Source organism: Stegodyphus dumicola, chromosome 7, assembly GCF_044657685.1.
Source record: "Stegodyphus dumicola isolate Sdum_Otavi_A_Nest chromosome 7, ASM4465768v1".
In the NCBI taxonomy this organism is placed as follows: domain Eukaryota; kingdom Metazoa; phylum Arthropoda; class Arachnida; order Araneae; family Eresidae; genus Stegodyphus; species Stegodyphus dumicola.
In genome coordinates this window covers 13,027,615-13,043,015 of record NC_140774.1, presented here as the reverse complement: position 1 = coordinate 13,043,015, position 15,401 = coordinate 13,027,615, and the positions used below count along the sequence as shown (strand labels likewise).

The 15,401-nt window shown below is 30.5% G+C and overlaps 1 protein-coding gene across 1 annotated transcript in view; it reads right to left on the bottom strand.

Annotated features, from left to right (window-relative positions):
- LOC118199342 (glycine--tRNA ligase-like) overlaps window positions 1–15,401 on the bottom strand; it is a 60,501-nt gene that overhangs the window by 12,951 nt on the left and 32,149 nt on the right. Inside the window, exons 9-14 of the mRNA XM_085821350.1 lie at window positions 12,484–12,646; window positions 11,327–11,491; window positions 8,556–8,671; window positions 7,633–7,723; window positions 3,426–3,568; window positions 369–454 (exon numbers count right to left, since the gene is read on the bottom strand). Of these exons, the coding sequence (XP_085677476.1) occupies window positions 369–454; window positions 3,426–3,568; window positions 7,633–7,723; window positions 8,556–8,671; window positions 11,327–11,491; window positions 12,484–12,646 (764 nt within the window). The remainder of the gene's footprint in view (window positions 1–368; window positions 455–3,425; window positions 3,569–7,632; window positions 7,724–8,555; window positions 8,672–11,326; window positions 11,492–12,483; window positions 12,647–15,401) is intronic.

Sequence of the window (15,401 nt, the reverse complement as noted above, 5' to 3'; positions counted from 1 at the left end):
AGAATTCAAAAGAATTTTTCAGTACCATGTAGACTGCAAAGCTAAGCATCTAAAATAATTAACTGAACAACTTTTTTATGTAATTTAATCAAATTGTTTTTGTAATTTTTTTATGATTTGTAAATCACTTATGATTTAAATAGCTTGTATATCAATTTTCATTAAAACCAGTTGATTAGGATAGTCTCCACATATATCTCAGAAACTTCAGAACTTTCAGTTTAATTACACTAAACCAAGATTTTTTTTCCCCTATAAAAGTAATATGTAAAATAATATTTCTATACTCATTGAAACTAACATATGTTTAAGTGATTACAAATACATAATAAAACCCAAAATCACAGCTATTAAATTTAATAACTTGCCATTAACAGTTTTCACTCCTCTGCTTACTACAATCATATCTTTAACTATACTGAACTCCTTGCCATCAACACAAAGTTTATATTCACTAAAAAGAAAAGAAAATAATTTTTTATTTAAAAGTGGTGCATAGTTCAACAGCAATAGAAGGCTTTATGTAAACATCTGATTTTATTCAATACGACCTTTTAAGAAATATTTTGATCTAAAGGTTCAATTAAAAATACTACTGGTAAAATTTGCCAGCATGGAAGAATAGAAAAAAGTTATGAAAAACTGCAAGTACTTGCATAAATACTTGTATTTTTGTATATTTAATTATAAGCAAATTCCTAACAACTGAAATACATCATTATTTCATCAATGCACTTATTAAAAATCTTTCCCCTCTCAAAAATTCAGTGTCCATAAAAAAAGCAGCAAACATACTACATACACAACAGTCAAATATTACATAAAGTATTACATATATATGCAGAAGCAGAATAACAATTCTTAATGAACTTCAATAATTTGTTCTTTTTTCATTCTTTTAAATATCGATATGTTAAAAAAATATGCTTATCATTTACAAGGTCATGACAGTAGATGTTGTACAGTCTATTTTGCATAGCATAATTGGGAGGGGGTGAATTGAGTTTGGGCACAATAAAATAAGCTGTACTGGCCATTCTTTCAATTTTCTGTTTCATCATTTTTAAAAGCAAAGCTTCACAGTATCAATTAAACACATAAAAAAAACATTTTATTTGTATGATCAACTATCTATTTAAACCTATTATTTTTATTAAACACCAAACATTTCATAGGTATGGATAAAGAGATAGTAAGGTATAAAATAATATGAAAAGAAATTACCAAATAATTATGATGTATAGAAATTAGCCTATGTATAAAATGAGCAGATCAGATGTGTTGCTTTGGTATAGGAAAATAACCTTCAATATGGAGTAGGATATTCCTTAGAAGCAATACAACACATACAGCGATGTACGATGCTGTCAATTACGCAGTCTAGTAGTTCCATAGGAAGTGAGAGCCGCTACTCTTGTAAAGCAGTTGTAAGTGTAGCAAGGGTTTGATGAGGAGGACTGAGAGCAGCTATATGTATTCCTAAAGCAGTCCAAACATGCTCGATAGGATTCAGGTCGGTGATCATGCTGGCCACTTTAAGTGCTGAATTGTTTGCTGCTGAAGATAATCATCCATGATTATCTTCTAGTGCAATTTAGCATTGTTGTCCTGTAACAGAAAATTGTCACATATTGCCCTGGCATAAGCATGCACATAAGCATCAAGGGTGTCATCTCTATAGACCTGAGCATTCATGGTTCTATGAGGAAAGACATGGAGGTCTGTGCGTCCACTTAAAGAGATACCACCCACACACAGACACGACCTCCTCAAGATGCACCTCTTCATGGATGTTTGATGGATGATAACGGGTTTCAAATTCTCTCCAAACAAAATAACACCTACTATCGCTTTGGAGGCTAAACCTGGACTTGAAATGCCCACCTCAAACGTTCTCTTCTATGACATGACGTGAGCAGCGAGCAAATGGCTCATCGCCTCACATACAGACCTCCTTCCTGAAGTAATGTTGACACCAACCTTCCAGTGGCTGCAGCAAGAGTGGATCAGAGTTGAGGTTCTATTATTTCGAGCACATAGCAATAAATATCTGTCATCAGAGCTCATTGTTGCGGTTGGCCATCCTTGGCTGAACCTCACGGATTCCAAATCTGAAGAAATTTTTGCCTAAAGTCTATAAAAGATGAACTCACGTTTAGCCATTTCTGTCTGACTTTGTTCTGCCTCTAATCTCTCAATAGCAGTCCATTGCAATTCTTCAGGCAAATGATGCCAGAAGGTCATTGTTACAAATTGGCTATCCCAGATTTCTTATCTCAGTGTCCGTGAAATTTGCAGGCTTGCTTTGAAACATCTAATTTTTATGCTCCACATAGACTTATTTTGACTGCAGCGCCACTACTTTGCATACTGCAGTTTTGCTCAACTATTCTTATTTGGCAACATATTCAAATTTTATATGGATTGGCTTATTTTTTAACAAGTTACCGATATTTTGTGATTTTCCCTTCATTTTTGGAAAACAATGTATACATAAGGCATAGTTTCAAATTTTACCTATTAGCAAATCAAATTATCAAACACAATATTTCAATAACAAATACAATTTTTATAAGCCTCATTCCAAAATAATGATGTAATTTTTAAAACATGCTATTCAAAGGGCTACTCATAATAAAGTAAAACATTTATAGCCAAAAATTTCAAATGGAAGAGAAACATGGCAATAAGAAATCTAAAATTACACAAAAAAGCAATTTTAGTTGGGTAGATATTTTCAATGTAGCATTACAAAGCACCGATTGTAAAAATCAAATACTCGTTTTTTAAATCAGCATTCTGTATAATTTACAGCAGACAGTTCCCTATTTTTTTAAGTAACTTTAAAACCTTAAAATTAACAATTTATATCATTATATATGTGAAATAAATTTTACCACATATATTCCTGCCTGATACTCATAAACCTCTCCCAAATGCTCTCTTAATTGTAAATTTATTTATATTATTCATCTAATTAAACAGGTGGCTTTTGCAAAAGTACCTAAATTGCAAATTATTTTAAACATACTATTGCGATTGTCATTGCCACTGCTTATTTGGGACATTGCTGGTCTTAGTGGTACCATTTATAATTGGTTTTGTGAACCATTTGCTCCTGTTCTGATCAGTTAGATATTAATGATAATGTTTCTTTTGTGAAAGTTGCTATTCTTGGCTGCTGCTCCTCAGGTTGAGAACAAAATTTGGAAACATGAGTTCCATAGCTCGATCACTGATCACATCAAAAACAGCTGTCTCTGATAGGAGTAATTTTGGCAATGTCTTTCCTGCACACTAAGTGTGCATCACTGCAATCTTAACATAACTGTCCCTTCACAAAGAAGTGGAAATGTCAATAAAATTCAGGCACTTATAAAATATTAAATGCCTATCTGAAAAATTTCTGTCCACGGAATACTTACTTTTTAGATTCTACCAATTTTTCCATATTAGAAGTTTCTTCTTCATTTAACTTTTTTAATGCTTTGATGATATCTCTGGAATCTTTTTTATATGCTTTTTTTATCACAGCCATTTGGGGTTTCAGCTCTGTAACTTGCACAGTCTTTTACAGTATATTAAAGATATTTACTAACTATTCAAAAAGCAATCATTCAAAAGTACTAAATAGTCAAAAAATAGTTATTCAAAACAAGGCAAATAAAAATTAGTTGAGCAGTAGGCAGTGAAAAAAAATATTAGTTGCAACAACCATGAACAAATCTGATATGAATTTGAAAACCTGAGAAATATCTAAGACTTCCTTAAAAACTTCAGAAAAATATTACTACTTTCCAAATTTTATAAATACAGTTAACTACAGTACTGAAATTACAAACTAAATTGTTTAACTTATAACTTAATATTGTTAACTGCACTGTCTTTAAAAGTTCAAGAAAAAAACTAGGAAAATACCATAATTGTTAAGACAAAATATAAAATTGAGCATAAATATTCATATACAATAATTTATTCTACCTTGTAGTACCTTGTAAATACTTGTAGTGCTTATACACTTTGCACTTCTCAGAAAGTTACAACAACAATTTTTTTTGGCATGAGAGCACTTAAAATTTATAGATTGGTGGTAGGATGTGTTCTTAATCAGAACTGAGATGGAAATGAACAAAAATTTCATTGTCACTTATAAAATGCACAAAATTTTGGCCAATGACAGGCTTACCCTCTATCTAATGGTCATGAAGAATTTTCATGACAATTAGGAGAAAAAATATCAAACATTAATTTATAAAAATCAAATAAGTCATGAAAAGTATTCTTTAAAAATAATCCAAAAAAAATCAACTTTTATATGGATTAGTTCATTCATAACATGAATGCAAATGTAATATCTGCCCATGCTACCAATCAAATTATACAGTATTCCAATTGACTATATGAAACAGACTAGAACCACATAATAATCAACTTTGAGGGGTGATTTATCATGCAGAAGTGGAAGCAGAAGATCACATAATACATATATAACGATTATTTATAATACATATATAATGATTAGGAGAATATAAAAAGACAGATAAAAAATACCATATGTCAGGAATTCAAATGTAGGAGAAAATGTTTCTTCAGGAACATGTAAATTAAATGCTTACATATTTCATCAGAGCTACTACATAAGCCTAATATCATTAAGAAAGATAAAAGTTCACAGGCTCAGCAAATCCATTTTTGGGGGGCAGTTACTGAGATTCATGCACTTTTCCTTAGCTGAATATATCTGCATCTTGAAGGTGGCATCTTGAAGACAGTGATTTGTTTTCTGAATACAATGTACTTATTTGAAAATATAGTAGCAGTTGACTTCTAAGGTGCAGCTATTTTTCATAGAACGAAATTAATTTATGGACTATAAATCATTATAACATTCTGGCTAAAAAAATACCAATACTATTAATTTTTACAAAATCTGTATTTCCTGCTGCCAGTACAATAAGATTTTACAAAATCTATATTTTCTCCTGCTTATACTATACTTCAGAAAAAATTAACAACAGAAAGCTACAAAAAGCAAAACCAATCTATTTACTTTCATAACAAAGGGCCCAGGTTCGAATCTTGGAAAAGGCATGGATGTAAATTATCTGTTCCTAATAAAATGCCATTTCTGGCCTTAGCAGTGGCGAAAGCCTAAAATGGCTAGTTCTTACCATTAAAAAAAAAAAAAAAAAAAAAAAGCTTCAAGTTTTTTTTCCAGTTAAACATTGTTTGGGAAATTTTTATACTACACTTGAATATTTATTCCTGTTTTATTAATTTCAATGTATAACTTTGGCTCAATTTAGATCCACTTTTTAGTCCAAATCTTTTTAGTCAGGGCTAAAAATCACTTTTTAGTCAGGGCTTTGTCCCTGAAGGACTATTGTTTCCATTTTACGAATTTGTGTTGGTTCACTATAAATGTCCATTTCACTTTTCAAACTGTTGCCACCAAATGTTAGAGTCCTTACATTTGAAGAAATTAAATAATGAAAAATCTGCATAAATGTATGTATGTTTTTTGCACTGTGATAAAACAACGATACATAGAGCCATCGAATTTTGAATAACATAATCCTACTGTGAATATGGGCATGTGGACACCCAAATTTGAAATTTTTTATTATTGATATCATATTTTGTAAAACTTTAACGAATTTTTGATTAACAAACTCAAGGATTTGAAAGCAAGCAATGGCAACGTTGTACAAAAAAAAAAAACATTTTTATCTCCAGTGCATATCAGAAATTCTAATGATATGCTCAATTTAAAACTATTTTGCGATATTGCTCTTGAACTGAATTTTATGGTTTAAGTGCAAAGAACATGATATTTAATAAATAAGGGTAACAGACAAAATGTTAAAAAAAGTCCTTATGGATGTAATTTAAAATCTGAAACCTTTCAGATTTTCTTTTTTAATTTTTAATTAATTATTATTATTATTTTGAAGTAGGAGGAGTAGATGCTGTTCTATTAAATCTACAAACAATATTCTACATCAGCATTTCTTAAACTGTGGGATGCAACCCCAGATGGGTTCGCAAAGCAAAATGTTGGAATCCTGAAAATGTAATTTAGATACATGAATTTAATGAAACATAAGTCAAAATCCTATCATTAGGGTTAATTTAATATATTAGATTTGTATAACACAGTCTTAAATTCATATTACTGGTATAACTGAGCTGTAAATTACATTTACATATTTAAAAATATCACAAAGTGCATCATAATAGCAGTGCCACATTGCAATTTTAGCATCTAATTCAGAATCAAAATATGTCGCAAACCTACAATATGTAACATTCTGCACCACACATTTGTGCCGAGAATAAGAAAACTTGAGTAAGAAGGGCAATGATGCACATGTTAATGCTGCAAAGTATCTTCAAATGGGATTTAGTAATCAGAAAGAAGGAACTAAGAAGTGCAAACAAAAATATGATTAAACATTTTTTCTAATTTGGCTTTAAAAAAAAAGCATCTTGAATTCAAGCATCTTTCGTAAGACAATAAACCAAAAGAACGTTTCGAAGGACTATTACAATCTTATTATAAAGAAAAACAATATTTTGAAAAAATTGTGATTTAATTAAATATATTTAGTCCACTCACAAAAAGTTTGATATCTAATTGCTAAAAATAAAAAATCATACACTGCAGGAGAAGATCTTGTATTACCTGCTATTAAAATGGTGGAAATAATTCACAAAAGTAAATATGTGGATGAAATCCAGAAAATTCCTTTATCAAAATACTGTCCTTAAATAGAATTTCTAAAATTAGAAAAGATTAAGCAACTTAATACTCAACTCAAAGAAAACCCAAGATTTACAATTCATTTTGAAGAAACAACTGACATTTAAAAAAAAAAAAAAATAGTTCACTTTTTGATACATATGTTAGATATATTTATAAAAAAAGCATCAATAAATGATAGTTACTTGGTCATCCTTTTAGAAGAATTTACAAAAGGGAAAGACTTATCTACAACAATCAATAAATTTTTCAAAAACTGAAGTTAGAAAGAAAAGAAAAATTGCACTGGAGTATATAAAGCTGATGCAAAAGCGATGACAACAAAATTATTGATTATAAATCACTTGCTAAAACTGCTAATAATGATCTTGTAACTTTTCACATTGCCTGATCTATCACGAGGATACTGAAGCAAAAAATTAGCAACGAAATTGAACAGATGCAAAAGCGATGACAACAAAATTATTGATTATAAATCATTTGCTAAAACTGCTAATAATGATCTTGTAACTTTTCACATTGCCTGATCTATCATGAGGATACTGAAGCAAAAAATTAGCAATGAAATTGAACAACGTGCTTCAAGATACTGCCAAAGTTATAAATTGGATTAAAAACCATGCACTTAACAGCCATTTATTTTCAAATCTCTTTAAAGGCATGGACTATGAATACAAACATTTATCATTAATCACAGAAGTAAAATGGACTTCAAGAGGGTGAAGTCGAAAAACGTCACTGTTATTAAAAAGAGGAAATTTTTATAGTTTTAAGTGAACAAAAAAAATCTGATCTTGCTGGGTTTTTTCCCCTCGATGTGACTTATAGCTATCAAAGCTGAACAATCTCAGCTTGCCTTTTCAACTTACTTCGAATGATAAAATTGAAGGTTTTATTTTTAAAAAATCAATATTTGAAAGAACAGGCTGGAAATGTTTATGACTATCGACAGTTTTATACCTGAAAAAAAAATATTTTACAACTTTGATTGTAAAAATTATTTTAGATAACTTAAAAATCATAAAAGACCAGTTTTGCAAATACATTATATTGCATTTTGATTTAAGTTATACTGTATTCAAAACGTATTTTTGATTGATATCGAGATTAATCACCTATCACTTAGGTCAAAGAAGAATTTGCTCGGCCATCTAGTGACTTTAAAATTGAGTTTCCACAAAAAATCCTCGATTGAACTCAGGATTAGAGGTAGAAATGAATTCCCCACAATTTCTGAAATGGCATTAAATGTTCTTTTGCTATTCAGCCTCACATACTTATGCGAAATGACTTTTTCAGCTTTACTCCTTTTTTCACTGCTAAAAAAAACTGAAGATGTTTTTATTACTGTTTTCATGCTACTCATCCTCCTGATATATTTATTCAGATCAGGTCCATAAATTAATGACAGCTATAAGAAAGATAGCATTTGTCATAAGCCAAGGCTTCGGCCACCTTCTAAATGATAGTAGAACTTTGCTCAGCTCTATCCTAGTTTCTAAGAATTCTCTGCAGCACAAAATCCAAAGGTCTCTTTTCCTTTTTTCCTTACCACTAACTTCTCAAGGAGACTTTTGGCTTGATGATACTTAAAGTACCTCCATGCTGCAAACACACTATATATTTACAGACATCTGTGTCTTTTGTGGAATTTGAACCTGGATCCAGTAATGCTGCAGACAGCATCACAAACTACCATACTGATCAGGGTGACTATTAAAAAGCTTTGATTTGACTTAACATCTTAACTGCATTAAAACAAGAAAACATCTTAACTGCATTAAATCAAGAAAAGGATATGGGTTCCTTAAAAGTAGTTTTTGCAGTCAGTCTGACTCCAGTTGCATCCATGTGCTTTTCAAGATCATAACAAGATCTATCAGCACAGCCAACACATTCAATCCAACCCTGAAAAGAATTTTTAAAAAATCTTTCATAATTACAACTTTAAATAACAGTCAAAATGCAACAATATCTAAATATAGATTTTCCTTTTAGCTGTTACATTTTTACACATACACAGCCTTTTTTTTGGGGGGGGGTTAAATGAGAAAAACAATTTGGCAACCAAACATTTTTTATATAATTATTTAATAAATGCAAGTACTAGGTTCATTACATTCTATATATATATATATATATATATATAAAAACACCTATACACAGACCCCCTTTTTTTTTCAGATATCAGAGAAAAACATGACATGGAATTCCAACAAAATACTGAATTATCACGAGAAATATATAAATCTGAATTTATTTTTAAAAGTCTGATAAAAAATTCAAAACTCTGTATCTTACCCTTCATATATTACTATACTTTACCCTTCATAATATAAAAGCAAATGCAAATTCAATACTCAATAGTTTTCAGGAATAGCCAATTATTGTTTTTTCTCCATAATATAAAATAATAATAATAATGAAATTCAAAACTTAGCATCATTTTTTAAGAATCTTAAATTATAAGTTTATCAGGATAATATAAAAAAATAAAAAATTCAAGACTCACTATTACTTTCTAGGATTATAATCATTTTTATTATTATAATTTTATTATTACACCAATTATAATTTTCTCTCCATAATATAAAACAAATAAAACATCAGCATCATTTTCCAGAATTTTTAAAATTTTCACTTCAGAATGTAGTTACCAAAAATATAAATTCATATTGAGATAAACAGAATTAGTTAAATCATTTAAAATTGTTAAACATACATAAATTTGCTAATTAAAAACATATATCAATAAGAAAATTTAACACTCAATATCAAAAATGAAACTGTTGTTATTACAGTATATATTTAGTTTTTGATAGTACGAATAACTAAATAGAAAAATTAATTTTAGAGTAAAATATGTTATTTTAAATTATAAGACATGATTTTTGAAAAGCATCTGAAATAGATACCCATTTCATTTATGACCCAATACTCAAAAAATGAAATAATTTGAATAATCACTGTGTCATAGAAAAAAGCATCACAAAATTTTTCAACAAAGTTTCTTTCCTTTATTTATGACATGCTCTCATATGGCCAGCCACTTAAAATAATTATTGTAAAAAAGTATATAATGAATTTAATTCCAGTCAGTAATTAATTATAACAAAGATGAAGAACTGCATTTATTACTTTAATAATTCTTTTATATGGCTCAGCTAGAAATTAATAATGACAGAGATGAAGAACCATATTTATAACTTTTAAATCACTTAATTTGTTAATCAATAACAGACACATTAAATGTGAAAGAAAAATTAAATACTGCTGCATGTGTAGGGGTACTGACGTTGAAGTTAGTCTGAACTGAAAAACTGAGAAGTGATGCTCTCTTCAGACTTATATAATTTTTCCTGCCTGCCGAGAAGTCTCTAGTACCTTCCATTTCTTGAAATTACTGGAAGGTTATATACGGTTAAAGTTACATATAAGCGTTCAATAAGATTACAGTTATATATAGGGATTAATTACAGTTATTCAATAACACTCCCAATAACATACAAAATGTCCCCAAGTTTGGAAACTGTTAACATCTACATGTGCAATGTGTATATGTACACAGTTGTGTATTCACTAGACCAATGTTTTACTATATACCATAAAATTACTCCTTAAGTTTTGCATTGTAATTTCTACCAAATTGTTCATTGCTCCTTTTTTTTTTTTTTTTGGTTCATGTCAGCTTTGTAACAAGAAAATAATTTTTTTTTCGCTTCAGATATGTTTTTTTCCTTCAGATATGTTTTTTCCCTGAGCTAATTCAATTGACCATTGAGACCATATATAGGACTCAGTCTATTTGATAAAAAAAGTCCCATGTATGAGATGTTCAAGCCGTTCACGAAAATGAACTATTCTTCAATCTATATCCTAAAGACCAATCACAATCAATTTGGGACATAGTCATATTTTTCATTATAACAACCTTGAATTCTAATATTGGAATTTTGAATATTACTATATAATAGTTTTGGAAATTACTATACAAAATTACTATACTATCGGTCTATACGAGACAATGCCCTTTTACATATCAATAGCAACTGCATTAAAGGTTTCATAAAAGACTAATAAATAAAAAAAGACTAAAATAAATTTCCTGTAAATGACAACCAATTTCAAAAGTTTCAAATTAAGAAAGCAAAGATTCTGAAGAACAAACTCTGATAGCACAATATACAAAATAGTAAACAGTAACTATCTCCTCTTCTCATTTAGAAAGTTGATATGAAGGGGGAAAGCAAACCAAAAAGTTTATAGTAAAGGATTAGTACTGAAATGAAATTCATCGCAGGTAATTGTAGATGTCAAGTAAAGGAACGGCATTATGACAGGTAGACTACAATAGATTCAATACATTCTGCTGCAAAAGTAAACTGGATGGCTGGATCAATCAAACTCATAACAGATAAAATCTTGGTTAAATCTTATTTTCGTAACATAGCCAATGAAGAAAGAAAAAGACAGTTTAAAAAAAGTTTGACTTCAAAATAGTGCATTTAGAAGTTAGGTAGAACTGAGAGTATTAGCTATAGATTCTGTAATAATACTACTTACAGAAGCTAGTTTGGTTTCTGCATCCCAGCAGTCAGTTGCATAATGAGCCATTTCGTTGGATGCGTGTTGCCGAAATCTCAGCTTCTCTGGATTGATACCAACAGCTATTAAAAATTGACATATTCTTGCCATGAAATAGCCTAATGTTTCATTAGCAACAACACCCTGAAATAAAATATGTATAAATATTTAACTATAAGTCATACTATAAAATGAGATTCACGTAAGATTTATAGAATAAAAAATAAAACTTTTTTTTCTATTTTTGCAACACTGAAAAAGGCATAGAAAAAATTATAATAGATATGACATAGGTTTCTACTGTAATTATTTCATTATCCACTTCAAGTGGTTTTTTAGAAATCTTTTAATTTCCAATAGCTTGTCTAACCACAATTTGAAAATATATAGCTTATATTAAAAAAATAATATATACCTGTCATACAAAGAACTTCTCAAACATTTTCATAATTTATGTATACAGGATTTTAACATTCTTTATATAGTTATCACAAAAATTTGATTTATGAATTATTGCAACTTAGCAAAAATCAACAGTTAGTAAATTTGATTCAAACAGTATTCATGGCATAAGCTGTAAGAACACTTTACTGCTCTAGGTATGAAAAGATTAAACATAAAAAAACTTTTTTTTTTTTTTTTTTTTTTTTTTTTTAGCAGCTCAGCTGACATTTTTCAAAGGTGGAAAGAATAGGTTTATTACGATGGTTATATTGCAGCCTGAAGACTGTCCTTATTTTCCGTAATAAGGCAAAATATTATTTCTTTAGTATTTCAAAATAAAATAAGGAGTTTAAACTGGATAGAAAAAGATTTTTGATTTTTATAATTATTTATTACAACATACAATCATGCACTATAATGACTTCTTATCTTCAATATTTATTTTTGAAGGGGAGAAGGGGAAGTAAAATATTTTCTGCCAAAAGATAGACTGAAGACTGATTCTAATTTTTCCTCATCATTTTTCATTCCTTCAAATTTCTAGAGTGGGAACCTTTAAGTGAAATTTGATCTTTTAAAACTCTCAAAAGTAATAAAATTGGTGTAAACTGTAAGGAGATGATAAATGATGGAGTGGCAAAAATTCATGTTAAATTCCAAATAGATAATAATTAAAAAAATAATAAGTTTACTTTTTCAACAGCATCTCCTATTGTTGTTAAAACAGCAGGTACCCCATCCTTTTGATTGCAAGCAGAATACAACATTAAATTCAGATCCTTAACTTTATCAAATTTTGGATGTTCCTTGTGTCTTGGATCAATAAAATGCTCTATTTCAGCCATTTTGAACTCTCTATAACAGTTGAAAAATTATCTAGAGACAGATATATTAGCATTCTATACAACATTTTAATTCTGTATAACACAATATAAATATACAAGCAAAATTATTGATGTCATTACAATTTATATAAAAAATAAATTGAAATTTAGGAATTATAATGGCACTTGGATATTAGCTGGCACCTGCAAATACAGTGGCAGGAATTTAAAGACATCTTTTTATAATAAATATTATGAAATACACCATTAACATCCGCAGACCTAACACACCAATACTATCAGGAGGAGTGCATCAGCTGCAGGAATGAAAAAAGCTGAAGAAAAATGTTTGTAACTTACATAGTAATCAGTAAGCCATAAGATACATTAGTAATCAGTAAGCCGGATTAGCCAATCGACCAATCTGAAAAACATTGCATTTTGTCAGTTAGACTGCACAATTTGGAGATAGATTGGTCTGGGGTTCGAATTCCAGAAAAGGTATGAATACACACATGTGTGTACACATTCTGCAGCACTCCTTTTTTCATTGCTTAGTTGTGCAGTATGAGACTGCTCAGCAACATAAAATGAAAATCCATCACTTAAATTTTAGGCATTGAATGTAAAAAATACATAGGTGTTGGTTGGTGTATTTAATTATGGCAAAGCACACTAGGGCTATCTGCCTAAGAGGAGGGATGCCTTCCGTGGAGGACTTTCTAAGGGAAACTGGCTCGTATACACGTTACACATGGGGAAAACCACGAAAACACCCATGCAGCCAACCCGTTCGCGGGATTCGAACCTCGGACCGAACTACCAGTGTTCAGCGACTTTACCGCTCGGCCGCTGGTGGGCCCGTAAAAAATACATAAAAAATACATTAGTAATCATTAAGTAGATATAAAACTTTTGATTTTATTTTAAAAACCTATTTTTTTTAACTTTCATTTAAATTAAAATAGATTCTACATCTTTAATACTAGAATAACACTTTTCAATTTGAAAAGAGTAAAATTAGACAATAAGAATTTAAAATTTAATATTCTTAACATAAATCGAAGATTATACAAAATGAATTAATTTTAGCAATGAAAGAAAGTTATGCTTCACATTAATCAATAAATTAGCTATCAGTTCTGCCACTTCAATAGTCTTTCTTAATGCATTAAATTATTTTTAACATCACTCAGATGGTCTTCCACCCATAATATTCTGATCAATATCATGAATATTTTACAACTGAATGTTATCTTCCTTTTTAATTCTATCTTCGAGAGAGAGAGAAAAAAGAGAGGTGAAGATTTTAATATATTTAAAAATTTAAAGTATAAGATGCACTCTTGCCGGCATCTGACGGTGCGTTGACAAATCACCCAAATATTACCAACCTAAGAAAAATTGGTAGGAATTTTTTTTTTCTATGGAACCTATTCCTTCAAACAAACAACATTTTAAAAAACTGTTTAAAAATGATTCATAATAAACAATTTCATAAAAACAATTATAACATCTCTAATATTCACAGTACTAAATGTTTGATATTTGAGTATAAGTGGGTACCTGCCAGTAAACTAACAATCTATTGACACTTTTTAGTTATGATGTGAGGTGGTATCAAAAAGTTGTAAGACTAGTTCTGTAACATGAAACAGATAGCATCACAAGGTTACACACACAGGCTCAGACAGCACCGACCTTCATAAGTCATACAGTGCAAAGAGAAACCATCCTGTGTGCACTGGGAACTGTGTAGCTGGTGCTTTTCAGATGACTTGCGTAACCGAGCTATGATTTCATCATATCTAGCATGTTAGAACAGCAAGCAAATCTGAAATTCTGTGTAAAACTGAGCAAAACTACCACAGAGACGTTTGACATGATTCAACAAGTGCACGGCGATGCCGCAATTAGTTGTTTGATGTGTTTTGAATGCCACACATGCTTCAAGATTGGAAGAAAATCACTGGAAGATGACGAGAGATCAGGACTACCTTCAACCAGCCCAACACCTGAAAATGTCAAAATCATTTAGGAAATTGTGCATAAGGATCATGGTAGTACAATCCAAAACACTGATGCCATTGTCGATGTGTCAGAGCAGATGCTCACGTGTGATTTAAACATGCGTTGCTGCGAAATTCACTCTCAGGCTGTAGACCCAGGAGCAGAAGATCGAAGCCTGCCAAAAACTCTGTCAGCGTACCACGGATGGTCTGCCCTTCATGTTGAAGGTAACTGCTTGAGATAAAACATGTGTATATGGATACAATGGGTCTACAGAGGTAGTCTCAAAACTTTCTGATACCACCACCCATATGTATTTCTGATGCCAGAAAATTAATCAATCAGTCCCCCCCCCAGGTATTGTCCAACAATCCATCTAAAACCACATCAGACTGTTATTAAATACTTGTCTCTGCCTTCATATAATTTCAGCTAAACTAGGAGACTTCTCCTGAATCAACTCCCAGTTCTCATTCCAGCATATTGTTGGCAGTTGTTGACACTGCATAACTTCTGTATGCACAGTTTCATTACATAAGAATTGGAACACTCACGATTTTTTGACAAAATAGCTCATGCCTGGAAATAATGGAGTAATTTGAATTCGGTTTTTGGTAGACCCTTTCTTTATCTAACCGTTCCGAAATCTGTTTATCAATTTCACGCTACTCTGCACGGGGGAAGGGGGGTAACGTCGCGGCCCGCAATGAACTGGAAGTTGATCTGTCAGCACTATTGTTATCTTCAGGGCAGATGTTTTTATTTTATTCGGCTTA